Genomic DNA, 19,058 nt, shown 5'->3' with positions numbered 1-19,058 from the left:
AAAGAGAAAACCACAGCGATAAACCATCACAGCAGAGTCAGAGCCTCACAGAGAGACGGTGCACAGCAGAGAGTTAGGCATCGTTTATTCCAAAATAGAAAGCTCTAAGGCAAAACAGACAAGAGAAACGTCAACACCGCTTCATAAAAAGCCAAGACAGACGCACGTGTGGATGGAGAGCTGAGCGAGGGCCCACCCAGAGTCACTGCCCCCTCGGGCTGCAGGACAGTAACCAGTTCAATGAACCAGACATCTGCAGCTATTGACAGACAGTTGTTGTACAGTACAATATTACAGATATTCAAACAAGAGGCACCCCAATCTGTGAAGTAATAACATTGATGGAGAGATTTAATCCGTCACTACAGGAGCCTGTAGAGGCTGCAGTCCGTCCTTCAGCCAATGAACAGGGAACTCTCCAGCTGCTCTTTGTTTTAACGCAGAAGAATTTATGTGTACAGAAATAAAGGTTTGACACGTGCAAGAAGTCGTCTGCTTCTTGCTGCCGGTGGGGTTGTAATGTCTTACTGGTTCCTCAGAGCCTGGTGATTGTGTGATTAGCATAGTGTTCTGGATTGTGCATTAGAGAAGTACGCCTTTACTGTAAGATGATTAAAGTGTGATGCATGGTATACACAATGAGGTACAGCTGGAGCTCCATTTAAAGAAACGACGTCGCTGCAGTTAAGTTACTGACAGAGAACTGCACAGAGTAACATGGTTCACGATGCGTCACAGGAACAGCGTTCTGTACTTTAGTGTCCTGTTGACCAATTTCAAAAAGTGTCAAACTTTCTTTTGTGCTTCTTGGCAAGAATTCTTTAAAAAAAGAACACAGGTAAGGCCTTGATGTTATTGTACGTTTAAAACCAATTTAAATATCAATTTCCATCAGCATTCAATTCATTTTTCTGTTTTTTAGAAAACTTCAAAGAACCCTGGAAAACAGGGCTGCTAGCTTTAATTATGAATCTGTACATAAATATTCCTTACAAAACAGGAGAACACACAAATGAAAACAAAAAACACTAAGTTCATACATTTGTATATAAAAATAAGCATCTCCTTTTTTTTCCTTTCAATCTCTCACCTTGGGCTCCGCTTGGCCTGCAGGGCCCGCGTGAGAGCCGTGGAGTCGGTTGCAAAAGTGTGCACATCTACTGAAAACACAAGCATGCAGAAAGACAAACCCTTACAGATACAACTCCAAACTGTTGGCATCCAAACGAGACTTTAACTGGGGGGGGGGGGGGGGGGGATGAATCAGAAATCAGTCGACATTATAACGGAGCAGACAAACTTGCTTCAAGTGTTTTTAACACTTCTTTTTTCTTCTGTTTGATTTTATCTTGTTGAGCTTAAATATACAAAAAAGTGCACTCGCATACATCAACTAAATAATTAAAAAACAGTTTCTGAAGTGAAACTCCTGATGTTCACACACGCAGCATAAACCGCCGTTCAGCAGGGTGGAGGGTTGGAAGAGAGCAGGACTGTTGTGTCCTGTGGCTTTGTGCTCTATGTAAACCTAATGTGTGTGTGTGTGGTTGTACTATGACCCACGGTGTGTTTGAGAACACAGCCGACCTATTTACACACGTCTTGTGTGTAGATCAGAGTGTGAGGGAGTGTGTCCTCTACTGCAACGAGTCGCTGTTGTCCAGGCCCAGCCCGGCCATGTCCGTGTCATCGTCCTCATCGCCGCTGTCCCCCGACTCGTCTTCACTGTGGCCCCCCAGCATCACCTGCTGTACCGCCAGTGTGGCGCCGTCTGACGTCAGGCTCTGCAGACCCTCCATGTTCATCGTCACCATTGTGCCTGAGAACGAAAGGAAAGACTTACTGAGTAAGATCCTATTGCTACGCATGTGAAGTATGAAAACACCACAAATGTAGAATTACCACCAAACCGTCAAGTTACAGTTTATATCCAGGACAGTCCAGACTCATGGGCACGATGTGAAGACTTTAAAAGAATCGAATAAAAAGGTAACAAGTGTATTTTTTGGAAATCCCAGCACACACAGACGCGCAGACAGACAGACAGACAGACGCGTGCGCAGACAGGAGGTGGCTCAAGTGTAGTAGGACAGCACAGAAGGCCCAGCTATAAAATGCACGGTCCGCCATTGGTTCACACCAACCTCGGAGTAATCCTTTCAAGCAGCATGATTACATGCAAAGCCGTGAATGAAATATCTCAACTGGAAGTTGCAAGGGATTCACATGACGCGGTGTCGTGAAAGCCCATCAGTGCTGAGATTTGTGACTTTAGATCGGATCTCATACTCGCCAGCTTGGTTTCAAAGGGGCTGTACCCAATAGTTGGAAGATTTATTCACAACGTTGACATTCAATTCTAGATCAACATTTCTGCATGTCTATTCATTCAATGGATTGCCAATTCAAAATTGTGCTTCGAGGGAATTATTTTCCCTGGACACGGCCTGCCTGCGTGCGTGCGTGCGTGCGTGCGTGCGTGTGTGTGTGTGTGTGTGTGTGTGTGTGTGTGTGTGTGTGTGTGTGTGTGTGTGTGTGTGTGTGTGTGTGTGTGTGTGTGTGTGTGTGTGTGTGTGTGTGTGTGTGTGTGTGTGTGCGTCTCTTCCCGTCTCTCTCGGGGGAAGAAAATCAAAAGCGTTGGCAAGCACGGGATGCATTTTTCATTTGTCAGAATCAGATTCATTCATCATATAACCGTTGAGTCGACATCTTTTTAGTAGCTCATCTGTGGGTTTTCTTGCCAGATTCACAAAACTACCGATGGAGAGCCCGCCGCCAAATAGAGACCGCCAAACTGTTGGGAACGAGTGTCGGCTGATAACCATCAGTGGCCGATCAATCAGAGCACCCTTCATTTTGGCCCTGGTTGATCAAATGTTGTTCTGCCCCCCGACAAACATCCACACACATTTTGAGATTCTCTTTAACTTGAATACAAACTGTTCACACTGAACCCTGCTGCGTACCGTCGGGCATGGTAACTTGCTGCTGGGTGCCTCCTGTGGCGATGGAGTCAGGCCAGAAGCGCTGCAGTGGCCGGTTTTGAGGAGTCTTCTTCTTGGCTTTCGGTGTCTCAGAGGAGCTCGCGTCCAACATGGGCTGCAGGATCCGCCTTCGTGCATTTATAAACCTGGAGACACAAGACAACCGAGATCTGTGACGGTGCTGACTGGAATATGTGCTTCTGTAGTCAGATGTTCTGTCCCGATACGCTGGGCTGAAATCATCTCCCACTAACATGTAACAGGATGTCGGAGCTCAATCTGTTCTCAGCTTTCAACTGATTGGGCAAACTACAGCGAGTTGTGTTTTCATAAGGATCGAAGCAGAAATAGTTCATCACTTTGAAAGCGTGCAGGCAGACAATCAGCTGACTGACCAATCAGGTTCCACAGTCTTGACAAACACACCTGCCCCGACATGAACGTGAGACGGTGCATAATAACGCTACTGAATTGTCTTTGTGGGCCAAACTCACCAGTTGTTGACCTGCAGAAGTGTCAGGTTAGTCTGAATGGCGATCTGTTTCTTCTCATCCTCTGTTGGGTATGGGTGCTACAGGAGAGGACGGGGAGGAAAGGCTTCAGTGCTCTGGTTGAGGGTTGAAGAGTAACACGGGCAGTAGATGTGATGCACACAGACTCACCCCGATGTGCTGGAAGAGCCACGAGCGCATGACATTAGTGGCGAGTTTGGGTAGGACGCCGCGTTTGTTCTTGGGTGAGTTGTCGTCGTGATTAAAGAGGTTCAGGTCCTGGTGAAACTGCAGCTGGAGCTGAGCAGACAGACATTCATTCATTCATTCAGACACCTTGCTGTTTGTTCATGTCACCAACATCACATGGTTCACATGCGACTGTGGCTAAGTGGAGAGCAGGGTCATCCTTCAATCAGAGGATCGGCGGTTCGCTCCCCGGATCCACTAGTCGCACGTCGATGTGTCCTTGAGCAAGGCACTGAACCCCAACATTGCTCCCGTAGCTGAGCCTACGGGGTGTGAATGTGATAGACTGATAGGCAGGTGGCAGTAGTGGTCGGAAAGACTAGAAAAGCGCTCTACTACCGTAGAGCGCTTTCACCATTACCATGGTTCTGCTCAAATTACACACAATGTGAATTTCAATTTTAAACTTTGAACTAATTGCCAACAATTTGCCATTTGAGGATCTAGAACACAGACCAGAATCACAGTAACAGAGACAGATGAACAACCTGATTGTTTTGGACGCGTATTGTCCCGGGAGATAGAGCCTGTGTTACCACCTGGCCCTGAGGAGTGACGACTGTAACAGGCTGGTACACCGTGCCACCTACACACACACACACACACACACACACACACACACACAGCATCATATCATCTGCTGCGCTGTAGACGGCGACCCAGAATAGTAGAACAAGATGTAAGGACTTGACCAATCAGATTTGACTGTCAGGTACATGACAACATCTGAGCTGCAATCAGAACAGTACAGTACCTGAGGGGGGGGTTGTATGCCACGGGGACATACCTGCGACCACCTGGCTGGGGTTGACTGCGGTCACGGTAACGTTCCCTTGCTGCAGAGCGGACGCTGGCACCACAATTTGGCCCTGGGGACTGATGGTCCCCGAGATAGTGCTGGGGGTCTGCAGAACACAGAGCAGCAAGACAGAATGGGTCCAAGGCAAGTGTGCTGGTGGCTCACACTTTAAAGAACGTTGGTATTGAACTTGAGATAACACTGTGTAGCAGGTTAGAAGAATGAAATAGGTTGAAACGCATTAAAAGGCAAAGAATCCAAAACAACATCATCAGTGACAAGTATGAGCATTTCTCCTCAAAGGCACCAACAGATCCAACCATTTGTGTTTAGAGGCGATAAGTAGAGTCCACCTACGGTCCATACCGGAGTCTTGGTGGGGGAGAAGCCCTGGACCTGGCCTTGTACGGGTGAGTACGGGCTCCCTGGATCTCCACTCAGCAGAGTCTCGCTGTTCATCTTAGTCTTGAGGCAGGCGATGTAGCGGCTGCAGAAGTCCTTACACAGGTCACTCACCTTCTCCAGCTCCAGCAGGTGGATCCTCAGCACCTGGATGGCTTTCACCATCTAGAGGTCAGAATTATACACAGAAAGGTTTGTGGCAGTCTCTCAATCTAAATATATTTCCAGCTGTGTGTCCTCTAAATGTCTGATATTGAGGACTGAGACACTTAGACGATCACGTCTGTTCTTTATTTCAGAATACCGTATTTAGGTAGGATCACCCACAGACGGTCTATAACAGTAGATGACATGACAGCTCCCCAAAAGTGAAGCCAAATCTGCAGTATAGGTCATGAACCCTGGCCCCAGAGGTTACATGGGCCCAACGAAACAAAGGGTACGTCCAAGTCTCTTAGGCCAAATCCCAATGTCCCCCCTAAACCCTGAACCCTCAAGGACTCACTGACGTCACCTGGTAAGTGGTGAGTGTGAGAGTCTGAGGGCTTGAGATGGTGTAGATACGAACGGGACAGCACTTTGCTGCAACATATCACGTTACCATGAAAACGACAAGAAATATGATGTATAACTGTGTGTATTTATTGTATACTTTGTACTCCCTGATATTAAAGTCTTCAGACTCTTTCCTCACTAGATGAGAGGTAACTTCATATCATCTATTTACTCGTTTTTGTGAAAACAGCTTCAATGACAAAATCAAATATTTGATGAATAAATGAATGTCTTCTTTATTTATTTTTTGTTCCATCTTTAACCCTTAATGTTTCTGAGTAAATGTAATATGACAGGCTGAACACACGTGATCCGTCCTCTTTGTTTACCTTTTTTTTTACGTATCCATGCGTCCACTGGTTACCCGTGTTTAACGTCACATTGCAATGATTTGTGGGTAATTCCCTTAGGCTAAGTCAGCATACCATGCTGACTTACAGAAAGGGTTCATAAAGGGCTCAAAATGTCTGCGAGAGCCTCAAACACTTGATGATGTGACAGTGGGACAGAACTAAACCCTCACGGACTTCGCGGGAGCGCGCCTCAAAGTCCGTGAGTCCGTAAGGGGGACATTGGGATTTGGCCTGTATTGTCATCTCCTCGCTTGAACAGGAAGTTGTTGTCGCCGCCATATTGACGGCCGTCCCAAAGCTCTTATTTAGCTCGGAGGATCGAGGAGAGATCCCCCAGGAGCCATGAGCGAGGACCCACGAGAACAGACTTCCAGGAAGTCTTTTAACGGCCGACACGCCCCCTCGTTGTTCATCTGTCATGTGATTGGACGCTGCAGCCGATCGGACTGATGAGATTTTGTTTAACATGTAAACAGTGAAGACAGATCACAGATTAAACTCAAGCTTTATAATTGTTTAGTTTTCTGATTCAACATCTGGTTTAAATAAATGTTCATTGTAGACTGAACAACAAAACGACAACAAACTCTTGATGAGTTTTATCATTTAAGAGAAACAATAATCATATTCTGGGTTAATTAATAATGACGTCACAATCACAATCTGAATTTCAAAACGTACAGACGCAAATAATTCATAAATAAAACGATCGCATTCCCCTGGTAGAAATCGATCCTGCGTTTATAAACAGAACACAGGACACAGTTTGTTAACAGACTACAGAGAGAAACACCTCTACAGTGGTGATTACTGTGTGTCTTTATTAGTTATTAGTATTATTAGTTACTGTTATTAAGTACAGTGATCATGTGAACAGACTCGAACTTCTCTAAAGTCTCTCCAGCTGTTAAAGCCGACTGACAGCTGATCAGCTGTGATCATCAGCACCGTCATCAGAAACAGATGTCGCTTCACGTGACGCAACTGAGGAAAGGACGTCTCATGTCTCTTAAAACATATTTCCTCGTTCCTCTCTCCTCGCATGGTTTCCTCCATGCATCCCTGGTGGGAGGGACTAAGACGCAAGGAAAGGACACAAGTGAGGGAAACGGGGATGCAGTTAAGAGACTTGGGATGTACCCAGAGTCAAATCATTTGTTTCCAAAGATGGTTTCTGTCATGTTAGGTAGTTCTTATCACGCTAATGAATGTTTAATAGGGTGCAACGGATCATAAAACTCACGGTCCAGATCGCATCACATTCTTAAGTCACGGATTGGATCAGCACAAAAGAAAGAAGGAGCAAATACAACTTTCAGAGTTCCCCGGTCACATTCTCTGCTGCCGATACCAACTGTCCGCGTTATGTCCATTGTTATAGCAGCTGCCCCAAAAATCATTTCAACTGTCAGACTGTAACAGGTCATAACTTATCTCTAATGATCCATTTATGTTGCTGTGAAAACATCTCCTCAAACAACTGGACATATTCAAGTTTCTCACCAAAAACGACATCTTACAAGATTACATTTGAAGTCATCATGACGTTATCATTCACCTGCCCAATCCGTGTTTGTACTGAACGGAGCCTGAACGCATCACAATGGAACCTCTGAGCGTTGGCTGTTAGCTTGGTGCCGCTAACATTACTAGCTCTCCTCCTGTCCACTTCAATCACAAGGTAACGTCATCAGGGAGCGGCGTCTCGACAGCATTAATGACGATCTCAAAATGTCATATTTCTACTGAATATCGATTGATAAAGGTGGCAGTAAGAATGTATTTCACACTATCGTGGTTAAAGTGTGCAGTTAAACGGCGGTTCAGGTGTGTGCTGAACGGAGAGGTGGAACCCTACGGATCAGTAACACACTAACACACCATGTGTTCACTCTCCTGAGGAGACTGGTTCTAGTGACAGGGTTCATACACATTTTGACCAATGGATTTCCATGACTTTTCCATGACTTTAAACCAAATTTCCATGACCAAACATTTTGTGAAATCTCAGTGTATACATGAAAAGTGAGAAAATGTATTTAAACTAACAATGAGAATTCCAAAGCATACAGTATACCTTAAATGACACAAACGAATGAGAGACAATAGTTTGATTAAAAGAATAAACATTTATAAATATACTCTGGTTGACACTGACACATCAATAAGAGCTTTAGTAGGTAGCAGCATCCAGCTAGTGCACACATTGCTTTCCCTTTTGTAGTGCAAATGTTTCATTGAACCCTGTTACTGTATGTCTTCATATTAACTTCCACTGTTACTGTACAGCTGTTAGAATTGTGGCCTATCTTCTATTTGCAATTAATATGCATTCAATCCAGTTCAATTATTTAAATGAAAATGATAATCTACTCTGGCTATGGTAACTTATCAAGAGTAAAATAATATCTGTGATCTATACACACCTCTGTATTAGCAACCTGCTGAAATGAAGGTACAGGCACCTTAACCCTCTCATTACTTCAGGGTTCTTGAGAGCAACATGGGACTGTTAGTACACTGGCTGTGGTCATCAGTGAACAGTGTGATGAGAGGACATGTGAGCCCTTGTTGCTGTAGTTCATCTCCTTGGAGCAGAGGCTACATTTAGCATACCCTGCCTTATCAATGTATTTAAAACACTGTGACAGCAGGAAGCTGTACTCACGTCTGTTTAGACCTCCACCTTTATCCAGGCCCAGCTCTACCTTTATCCAGGCCCAGCTCCACCTTTATCCAGGCCCAGCTCCACCTTTATCCAGGCCCAGCGCCACCTTTATCCAGGCCCAGCTCCACTCACAGCTCAGCCCTGCATCAAGCTGCGCTACACAACCAGCCTCCTCTTCCTGAAGCTCTTTGACCTCATCATCTCATCAGTATCTGGGCCTCATGTTTCGTGGTCATGAAAGTTATTTTGACCACGAAATCATCCTCATTCTACTTTGAGTTAAAAACAAACAACCTGCAACCAGATGCGCCGGTGTTCCGGTTTAACGTTAATGAGTGACCGCGTGAACTGAACCGGAACACGGGGGGGCTTCATGTTTCATCACGCTACGTTTTTTCCTTCTAAATCGCGATAATGACGAACGTTAACAGTCCACGAAGTTCCGCATGCAGTGGACGTTAACTTCACCCAGCAAGTCTGAACGGTAACGGAACATAACTCAAACTTTAACGGAGGGAAATGAAGACGCTGTAGACATCTGAACGCTGATTGGCCAAGACTCGACACATCACAGATGTTCTATTGCGAAGATCACGACATCACATTTTCTCCTCGTCTCACTCCAATCTGAGAAACGCTGGCTGGCAACTCAGCGTAAATGAACGACATGAAAATATGAATATAACAAATTTCCATGACTTTTCCAAAACTTTTGGGATTTTATTTTTTTCCATGACTTTTCCAGGCCTGGAAATAACCATTTTAAAATTCCATGACTTTTCCAGGTTTTCCATGACCGTACGAACCCTGTAGTGATATGACGCTGTAGAAGGGAGGATGGAGAGAAGAAGAGAAGAAGAGTGTGGAGTGAGCTGCATGAAGTGGTGGAGACTGTAGAGTGGTGGAGGAGTGGTGGGCAGCTAAGGTGTCATGGAGAGCAATGGAAGGACAGATGGAGGGGGATTTTGTGAAAAGGATGGAACTGGCTGTGGTGAATACATATTTCAAGAAGAGGGAGGAGCTTAAAGGAAGGTGCACACAGACTAGACAGGTGGTGGCAGGGGACCACATAGCTAGGCATCAGATGGTGATCAGGAGGAAGGCTTTGGAGGGTTATGAAGGCTGATGAGTGAAGACAATGAGAGAGAGAAGGTTGGTCAATGTGGGGATTGTGAATAAGGAAGTGCAGCAGAGGTCAGAGGTCAGCTACAGCAGTGCCCCATGTCGTCTTTCAAACAGCTAGACTACCCGAGCTAAACCATGAAGTCACACTTACCAGCTAAATGACGCCCATCGTGAGGAATTTCTAATGAACAGGTCGGCAGCAAGAGCAGCGGACTGCGTCTCACTGTGCTGTTGAGGTTAAAGGTCATTGACTAGTAAGTGTGCCAGTGAGTTGGGGTTCCTCCATTTTGTGTCTCCTTGTGAAATACCTCATATGTGAACCTGTTTTTCAGTGACAACGGTTGTCTTAGCCGGTGGTTTGACCGAGCCACAGTCAACACTGGCTTTAGTCCGGTTTGATTGCTATGCTGCTGATGCTGCATTCAAATGCAGTCAAAGATGGTAGTTCACTAAAAATAGAAACTAGTGAAATAGTTCAAATCTTTTGGGTGCCCTGTGGGCCAGAGCAGTGTGCTACAGTGAAGCAAACTCCCCCCTGACAAAAAGACAAACGGACACAACAGAGCAGAGAACTTCTTCCGCGACATGCAGATGGATCTCACCAGGTTATCAAGTTCAGGGTCCTCGCTGAAGAAGGGTTTGCCTTCCTTCTCCTGACAGCGGACGAAGTTCTCAATGTCCACGTCAAAGCTGGCCGAGGTGATGCAGTCAGAGCTCAGCGTGGACTGTTCACACTTCTCAAACAGCAGGGCCAAGAGAGGGAACAGGGGATGCCTGTGAAAGGTGCCCACACACACACAATGGAATCCATCACTTCAATGAACAAGCACTAGTACAGTAACAGAGCATAGCGTACATATAAACACAGGCTAACAGAACCCTGAATATCAACGGTTATTTAGGCAATACGACTACTGTCCCCCGCTCCAACACAGTGGACTCCTCTTTCAGGGACCTCGTGTGTCCGGGTCACATTGACCACTAGAAGCACATGTCCATGCTGTGGCTGGTCACTCCCATCAACAGAATGCATTCTCATCATCATGTGTGGCATAGACAGAATACATTCATCACTGTACCCGTGATCACGATATGCACTTCACTGTTCTTAAGAATATTAGCTTTTCTTGAGATCATGCAACTTGTTTGTCGGCTCTGATTTACAGAAGAAACTTACATTCACAAAAGAAAACATATATACATACATACATACACATATACATACATACATATACACATACACATATATACATATATATATATACATACATATACACATACACATATATACATATATATATATACATACATATATACGTTACGTCAACAAATCTCATAATTATGAGCTATTATCTCTTCAACACAAGAAAGATCTTGTTATTACGAGATCAGGAGCTCATGATTGTTGAATGAAAAGTTGGAAAGATATTCACAGATTCAGACTTCTTGGATCAATAACTCATAAGTGTGACGTTAATAAAACACAAGCGATGCCTCTTTAATGTGTAGCCGCTGAAAAGACATTTAACTAAAATATTCAGTAACTTCGTTGTCATGCAGTGTGACCACAATCACCGTCCATGTCAGTAATATCTTCCTGGTTATGAAACACTTATTTTGAAAAGAATTTGGGGGAATTTGTATTGGGCAAAGCCTTCCATAACTTCATTCTGATGCAGTGTCACCAAAATCACTTCACACATAATGATTGAACTAAAAACTTGCATCAATTAGTTGGAACTATTTTGATAATCGATTAATGGTGCAGACTGTCTGAGCCTCTCAGAGATGGAGATGTCCTATCTGAACGGGAAGAAGTCAGATGGCTGCTCCCTAATTAAGTGAGGAGAACAAAGGGGAGGAGTTCTCAGAGAGGCCATGTGAGGTTTCCTGGTGATAGTTTAGTTTCTGGACAAGCTGAAAGTAATGGAGTTAAGAATGGGAAAGAGAAGAACACAGATTTAAGACGAGGGGCTGTTGTTCTGGTTCTCTCTCCTTAAACACACACACAGAATCATCTCTACCGATATATGGAGGCTTTGTCCGCGTCCATGGGTGTCTGTGGCTCCGTGGGTATCGGACTGGGCGCCTCTGCCAACGTCCCCTCAATAAACTTCTGCTCGGATTCGCCGTCTACCTTTACCGCACCTTGCATCTGCAGGAAAAGAGAACACAAAGGAGTGAGAGAAAGAAAGCAACAGAGTGACAGAAGAGGTGAAGAGAGACACCACGGCATCATGTGAAGACCCGAGTAGCTGGAGGGTAAAGCCTAACACAGAGCCTTGCTTCACTGTGAACTCTGTGGAGAGTCATGAGGACATGGTCTGAACATCAGTCAGAAACTAGGCATTGCTCATACGAGACTGAATCTCTCTTTTCAAGAAGAATGAAGACTTCTTCACTGGGATCAACAAGGCAGAGGTGCTGCAGGAGTCATTGGTCCCGCTACCAGCCACCAGCACCTGTTGACTAGAGTTACCTGACTGACAGTTTATTCTTGTTTCACTTGAATACTTTTGACCTGAAACATGTTATGGACAGATGCATTAAATGCACGTGTGCATTCTTTCATGCCGTCCGGTCTCACATTGCTGTACGAGCCCCTGCAGCTAGACATCCAGACAGTGTTGTGCTCCAGTCACAATGCAGACTAAACACCACATACCTGGTGATGTGATTGAAAATATAATCCAGAACCTGTGAGTACACACGTTACCTAATGGAAGTAAAAGGATACATTGAGTGTAGCCTCCACAACACTGGAGGCACATTCATTGATTAGAGCCACGTTTCTGCTCCTCTACTGTCACACCGCGCTGCCTACCCAGGGGCATGAATCCCAGCCCCAACCATGTGACTCAGAACAACAATGAATGAGATTGAGCACAAAGTAGCTAAAAATAATCACTTGCTTGGGGTGGAAATTTCTCATTAGTCATAGATCCTTCTCAGTTCTCGACACCCCCAAATTTGGCACTTGAATAATGATGTTTTGTAAGCAATTTACATAAGCTCAGACACAGATATGCTAGGCAGAAAAATAGCTTCATGCAGCATAAGTGTTTCCCAAACAGTGATGTATTTGTGGTGGCCTGTTACAGACAGCCATGCACGTCTCCAACAAACAACTAAAACTGATGTAAGAGCATTATCAGTGGCTGTGTTCTAGTGTTACGTGCATAAAGTGTTTCCCTTCTGTTCAGCAGCCCAGGCTGCATCATCCCCACTAACACCGGAGCGTCTATGGGCAAGGAGTGCAGCGGCATACTGAAAGCTGTAGCTTCAAACATTTAGGTTTTGTTTTTTCAAGCCCTGTTCTGGTTGATTATCTTTGTAAAAACAAGCGAAACAAAGTGCCGTTCAGCCAGTTGGAGCAGATTGTGTAGGCCTTGAGGTCCATAGCAAGTGTCTCCCTCTCACCCACCTGCTGCTCTCCCTTTGGGTACTTGTCTATGGAAACCGACTGGGCTGCCATCACGTTCACTGCTGATGCTGCACACACTGGGGCATTATAGAGAGCAGGGACAGGTGGCCAACCTACACAACACACAGTGCACATTAGACTACCTGGAGGGGAACGTTAGGCACACACACTGGAACGTCATGAGGTTACGATGAGAGATTATCATTAGCTTTGTAAACTGGTTGAGTGTAAGTAAGAGAATAAACAAGCTCATTTCATAAAACGAATAATAGATGTTGAACATTAACGCGTATTAATGTAATGATCACATATGTCCTCCAAAATCAAACTAAAATGATAAGTGACGCGTTTGAAGGATATATAGGATGCAGAAATAACGAAGACATAAACATGTGTATCATTTAAAGTGTAAATGTGTTGATATGTGCACACACCTCTGGGCAAAACAAGGGGCTGTGGGGGGACTACTGTAGCATGAAGCGACTACGTTTACTAATGTAACGTTATTTCTTTACGTCTCATCAACAGTTAGACACATTTCTGTACACCACACTCACGAAACAGGAGATTGAAATAACGAGCCCGTGACGCGTTGTTATAATAATAGTAAGCTAACGATAACGTTACCCTGCAACTGCTATTAACACACCCACCACGATGAACTTAGCCGTTAGCTCTGTTAGCTGCCCGCCGTTTGTGGCGGCAAGGGGAGATAAAAGTTAAAGAAAGCAAACATTGGCCAACTAAAGCTATATCCTCTGCTACAGCAACGGCAGTCTTGACGCAGACAAAGTAGTTCGGCGGGAGTAAGCTTTGATATTCCACAATACTTAACATTAGCTCGCCTGTAAGGTTAACGCCACATTGGCGTTAGCTCGCTAACCTAATCTAAGGTTAACCCAATGAACAACCGCCTGGCCGAGCTACAGCTAACGTTCGCCAACTGTTAACTTGAAAGTGTTTCTCACGCTAGAACGGTGAGGCCAAATGAGACGCGCCATATTTAGAAAGGGGATCACTACCAAAAAACAAGCTAACCTAGCTAGCCAGGTACAAAAAAAGGACCCCGCTGCGGATTGATACGAAGAGTGTCGTTTGCCCACATAACAAAACAGCATCAAGAGCCTTAGCATTTTTGAATTAACATTTTAAATGAATATGCATTTCTTGTTCGCTCTATGCAGTAATTAAACTGCGGTGATATTAACGAGCATTGGCTGCACACCAGGCTAGCCCGGTTGATCCTCAAATCCTTCCCACATCAGTCAATCAATCACGCGGGGACAGCTGTCCTCCCCTCAGCGACAGTGTTACAACTGTCGGGCCTCGTTTCTAGCTCTCGCCCTTTGCTTTTCCACAATCCTCCTCTGCCCCCAAAACGCCGACATATTTTTTTACCCCCTCCCTTGTATACAGATTTTTTTATTCTTCCCGGAGCTCTGCCGCTTCTGCTTCCCTTCCAAAAACACCCTCCGCTGCCCTGACTAGGTCCGCACTCCTCGCCCCGGGGCATTTTTGCGTGCGGCCCAGATTGTTTGATTGATAGGGAACGGAAAAAGAGGGATTTTGAGTGACAGCTTACCTGAGTGCCAATCTTCGTCACACTGACAAGCGGCTGCAGCAATCGGGACCCGCAGTTGTCGCGTTGCGTCATCGCGTAAGGGCACGCAGAGGCGCTTGGCTCATGAATATTTATAAGGTGGGCGGAGACATGACGTCCTACAGCCTGTCCCTCTGCGCCCTCTTGGGTTTCTAGCTTGGCAAACGCCATTTACTGCCCCCGTTTACACAACACATTTTCTATGTATATCTGAAGCTTTACACTCCTTTATGCAGATATTGTGTCATCGTATGCACACACTAATACACACCATAGATGCGGATTGTCTACCCTAAAAGAATGCTAGCTGGGATAATTAGGACATTATGTGCAAGCAGGCAGGCTAAGGGTGTGGAAATTGTAATCTTTAAAATAGAAACACAGATAAACCACTTGCACACTCAGCTCTATTCAAATGCCCCCCTGAGGCAGAAAAGCAGCATAAAAGCAGCGTTTGATCTGTGCCCATCCCTTCATATGCCTTCTTTAGCTAAGACAAAACAGAATCACACCAGGAAAAAACAGACTTCATTTCCCATTTTTGTGCTTTAATAATATAACATTTTAACAGCAGAATTGCATGCAGATCTTACAGGTGAGGGAATGATCATCATAAACAGTGCCAACACCATCACCATCTTTAAGCAATATAAAGGTTTGTAGCAAGGCCGACTCCTCTAATGCCTGACGGAGGAGGGCTGCGGGAGACGAAACTTGGCCATCTCCACATCCAGGTCTGAAAATGTGTAGGGGGTGTAGTTGTGGTGCTGCTGGTTTTTATAAGTGCTGTTGTCAAAAGGCTCATCGGGCTCCGGAGGTGCTGCAGCCTCTGCAGAGGGAGAGACAAAAAGGCATGTAAGAAAGCCGAGTATACAAACCTTCATACTGTTCATGCATTGAAACAATAAAGGTTAGACAAACATGTTAGGCAACACTGGGTCTACTTCTGCGTCCTCGTCCCCGCTACTGATTTTCAGGCAACAAAAACTGTAATTACGACTTGACCGAGGTATTTCTGATAAGCTATACAATCAGAAAAAAAAATGTGGGTTGCTTTGTAAATATTTGAAAAAACTTTAACGGTAGCCGATTTACATATTCACACATGCTGACAAAGGTGGTTTATTGTGGGGCATTTCCTATGGCGGTAGGCCACATTACCCCCAACAGTGTGGAGACACACTGGTGAGAAAAGCCTAAAAGATGATGTTCCTGAGAGGAATGTATGTGAGGGTGCAGACAATAAAGACCCTCACACTAGAGAAACTGATACTGGCAGAGGTCAGCATGAAATGGATTAAAAAGGGCATTAGGTCAAAAGTGCTCCGATGCTTTCGATTAAACAGAAGTACATCGTTTGCGCATGCTGTGTGAGTAAGGTTATCAACAACATGTGAGACAGTGGGAAAGAACCTTGCACATTGAAGATCACAGAGAAATACATTTGAGACACTTTCACATGAAACGACACCGTGCTCATCCCAAAGTCCAAACAGATTCACAGAAGTGAACAAGTGGTGAAATCCATGAGCGAGGTGAGGAGGTTGTTCCAGGAGGCAGAATCACCCAGCTGGTAAGAAGTGTTTGGTGAGAAGTGTAACAAAGGGCTGTAGCTAAACAGGGATGTTTAGAATTGGAATCTGTGAGATGTTGGTAGCTTCTAGTCAGTTGGACATACAGTATTCACGTCATGACTATGATCCAATGATTATAAAAACATCTTGTTACTGTGCAATCCTGCTCCCTGGAATACTTCCACTGACTCCAGCCACTCCCAGCTTCTACTCGTCCAGCTGCTGTCAGGGACAGGAGGCCTTCACTGTAACGCAGTCTGAGGATGTGCACTCTAACATTACGGTTAGCAATAACATTACCTGGCACAAGGAATACAGACACTGGCATTATTACCTGTAACCTTAACTCAGAAAACCTGAAACCCATATTTCATACAGAGACATTAACAACAAAAATGAGCCAAAATTAGCAATTTATCAAAAAGAGTGAACTATGAGAACAATGTTGTGGGAGATGGATGGATGGCAGCTGCTGGAATGCAAGTGAGGGGGATTTAAGAGATAGTTGGTGGATTCTTGAGTCATTAAACGAGGGGAAGAAAGCAGAAACACAAGCACGATTATTGTCACAGTATGAACCAAGTAACATCTCTGATCATACACTGACAGCAACAGTAGAGCTGTGTGGGGGGGTCAGCCACAGACAACTCCAAACCTCAATGAGCAGAAAGCAAGCAAAGGAAATTAAAAAAAAGGGAAAAGGAATGCACCAGCCAGCATTAAAGTACATGTACACTACATCCACCCCATGCACAAGCACCACACTGAACACAGAGGCAGCTGGAAGTCAGATGTCACAGCGGTGGAGCAGAAGCAAAAGAATCCAGAGATATTTAAAAAGCTGTGAAAGCAACAGCAACTCCAGTATGTGAGGGAGTTGACACTATACAGTATAGATAGAAAGAAAATGATGGTCATCTGTAGGGGCTCACAGATCCAGAGAGGAAATGGGGAGGTAAAGATTTGGGAACTATAATGGTGTAGTGTGTACCCTCAGGTGGTTCAGCTGGGGCGTCCGCCTGCAGCTCCTCTCCTGCAGCTTCAGCTACCACTGGAGCAGGGTCCACCAGCTCCTCGGTGCTCTCCACAGGGGCAGAAACTTCAGCTGCAGCCTCAGCAGCCACTTCAGCAGGAGCAGCTTCAGCTACCACTGGAGCAGGGTCCACCAGCTCCTCAGTGCTCTCCACAGGGGCAGAAACTACCGTGGCAGCCTCGCCAGCCACTTCAGCAGGCTCTGCAGCAGCTTTAGCATCAGCTTCTACAGGGGCAGCTTCAGTAGCTTCTGCGGGGGCTTCAGCAGAGGCACTCTCTGTGGTTTCTACTGGAGCGTCAGTCTGGGATTTTTCTGGAGATGCAGGCTCGATCACAACTTCAGCTGGAGTTTTTACTTGGGCATCGGGGATGGCAGGAGATGCACTGTCTTCTTTTACTTTTGGAGCGGGTTCCACTGCAGCTTCAGCTGAAACGTCTGGGCTGGTCACAGCGTCTTTGGTGGCATTGCAGATCTCAGGAGCGGGGTCCACTAAGTCCTCAGAGCTAACACCGGGTACCTCGACGGTAGCTTGAGCTGCTTCTGTGGGGGATGCTACTGCTGCTGGAGCGGCCTCCTGTGCATCCTCAGCAGCACAAGCGGGAGTAGCTTCAGGTTCTGGTGGAACTTCCATCTTAGCTGCATTAGTGTCTTCCTTCACCTCTAAAGTGTTCTCCTGGACACTCTCTGCTGCTTCTTTCACAGTGGATTCTGACACCTCTGGTGGTGGGGTCTTGGTTTCGGTCTTCACTTCTGACTTCTCTTCCTCTTCCTCAGAGTCTGAGTCTGAGTCGCTGGACGATGAGGAAGATGATCTGTCAGCTGCTGGATCGCCAGGTTCAGAGGAGGCTGCAGCGGCTGTGAGAGCGGCTGGAGCCGAGGTTTTACTGCTTGCATCGACCAGGGCCTCAGCAGCTGGGGGAGCTGCATCAACTACAGGTGGAGCTGTGTCAGCAATAACCTGAGCAACATCTGGGTCAGCAGCTGGAACCTCTGCTGCCTCTGGCTCAGCTCCAACTGGTTCACTGGTGGCAGTGACAGGCGCTGCTGCAGCTACAGTTGTGACTGCGGTGGCACTGGGGTGGGCCACTGGTTCAGTTACACCTAGAGTGTGTGTTGGGAAAACTCCAGGCTGTGAAAGTCTAGCTGGGAAGGTAACTGTTGTCTTATAGGCTAGCAAGGTTGCTCTCTCATCTGGAGCCTCTGCTGCTGGGAACATAATAAATGGGACAAGAGTGGTTAACTAACACGAACATTTACAGCACGGGGCATGATTCATCCTGCACACATTTATGTTTCCTAACAGAAAAAAGAATTATCACAACACAATGTTAATTATTTAAAATAAATAAACTTATTGTTAACCTTGTTCATATTTTACACTTTATATACACCTTTAACACATCAGCAACACATATAAACTGTTATAAACGTCACAGTGAAGTATTCTGGGTGGAATGGACGAATGGAAGAGAAAGAAAATGTTAGACCTTCGGGAACATCTCCTGCACTGTGAAATATAAAAGGTAAAACATTGAGCTTTAAAGTCAGCATTATTAATCACAAACAATATGTACACATGCAGTATGTGACATACGGAGAAACAGAAGAACATCATTAATACACAACAGCAACCAGCGAGCAAAGTTTAACCCTAAATCTGAGGTGATTTGAAGCTCCTCTTCATACACAATTCCCTAAATATGCTAGCACCAAGCTACATTGCTAACTCACTAACTAGTTGCCTTCAAGAACACTGCGGTCGTCTGCTGCTGGTTTGTTGGAGGTTCCCAGCAACAGACGA

At 45.4% G+C, this 19,058-nt stretch overlaps 2 protein-coding genes across 7 annotated transcripts in view; both read right to left on the bottom strand.

Annotated features, from left to right (window-relative positions):
- Positions 1–68: 68 nt before the first annotated feature.
- On the bottom strand, positions 69–14,722 carry pknox1.1 (pbx/knotted 1 homeobox 1.1). Of its 5 annotated transcripts, none has more exons than XM_076081068.1 (11): positions 14,633–14,722; positions 13,051–13,163; positions 11,651–11,781; positions 10,229–10,400; positions 4,881–5,090; positions 4,479–4,629; positions 4,213–4,310; positions 3,647–3,775; positions 3,479–3,555; positions 2,967–3,130; positions 69–1,819 (listed from the first exon to the last, which is right to left on the bottom strand). In XM_076081068.1, exons 2-11 carry the CDS (start codon positions 13,099–13,101, stop codon positions 1,638–1,640), a joined length of 1,365 nt encoding a protein of 454 aa, XP_075937183.1. In that variant the 5' UTR covers positions 13,102–13,163; positions 14,633–14,722; the 3' UTR covers positions 69–1,637. The 5 variants fall into 5 exon arrangements, with proteins under 5 accessions (XP_075937183.1, XP_075937185.1, XP_075937187.1 ...); XM_076081070.1 differs by having other exon boundaries at positions 4,890–5,090; XM_076081072.1 differs by having other exon boundaries at positions 14,626–14,704.
- Positions 14,723–15,177: 455 nt separating this feature from the next.
- ndufv3 (NADH:ubiquinone oxidoreductase subunit V3) overlaps positions 15,178–19,058 on the bottom strand; it is a 5,685-nt gene continuing 1,804 nt past the window's right edge. The window contains exons 3-4 of one of the 2 annotated variants that reach the window (XM_076081066.1): positions 17,216–18,463; positions 15,178–15,479 (exon numbers count right to left, since the gene is read on the bottom strand). In XM_076081066.1, coding sequence (XP_075937181.1) covers positions 15,328–15,479; positions 17,216–18,463 — 1,400 coding nt within the window. In that variant the 3' untranslated portion in view covers positions 15,178–15,327. The remainder of the gene's footprint in view (positions 15,480–17,215; positions 18,464–19,058) is intronic. The other variant, XM_076081067.1, reaches the window with a different exon arrangement.

The sequence above is a fragment of the Anarhichas minor genome, unplaced genomic scaffold, assembly GCF_050575085.1.
Source record: "Anarhichas minor isolate MPS153535 unplaced genomic scaffold, ASM5057508v1 ptg000078l, whole genome shotgun sequence".
Classification (NCBI taxonomy): Eukaryota; Metazoa; Chordata; class Actinopteri; order Perciformes; family Anarhichadidae; genus Anarhichas; species Anarhichas minor.
This window is presented reverse-complemented; position numbering and strand designations above follow the sequence as displayed.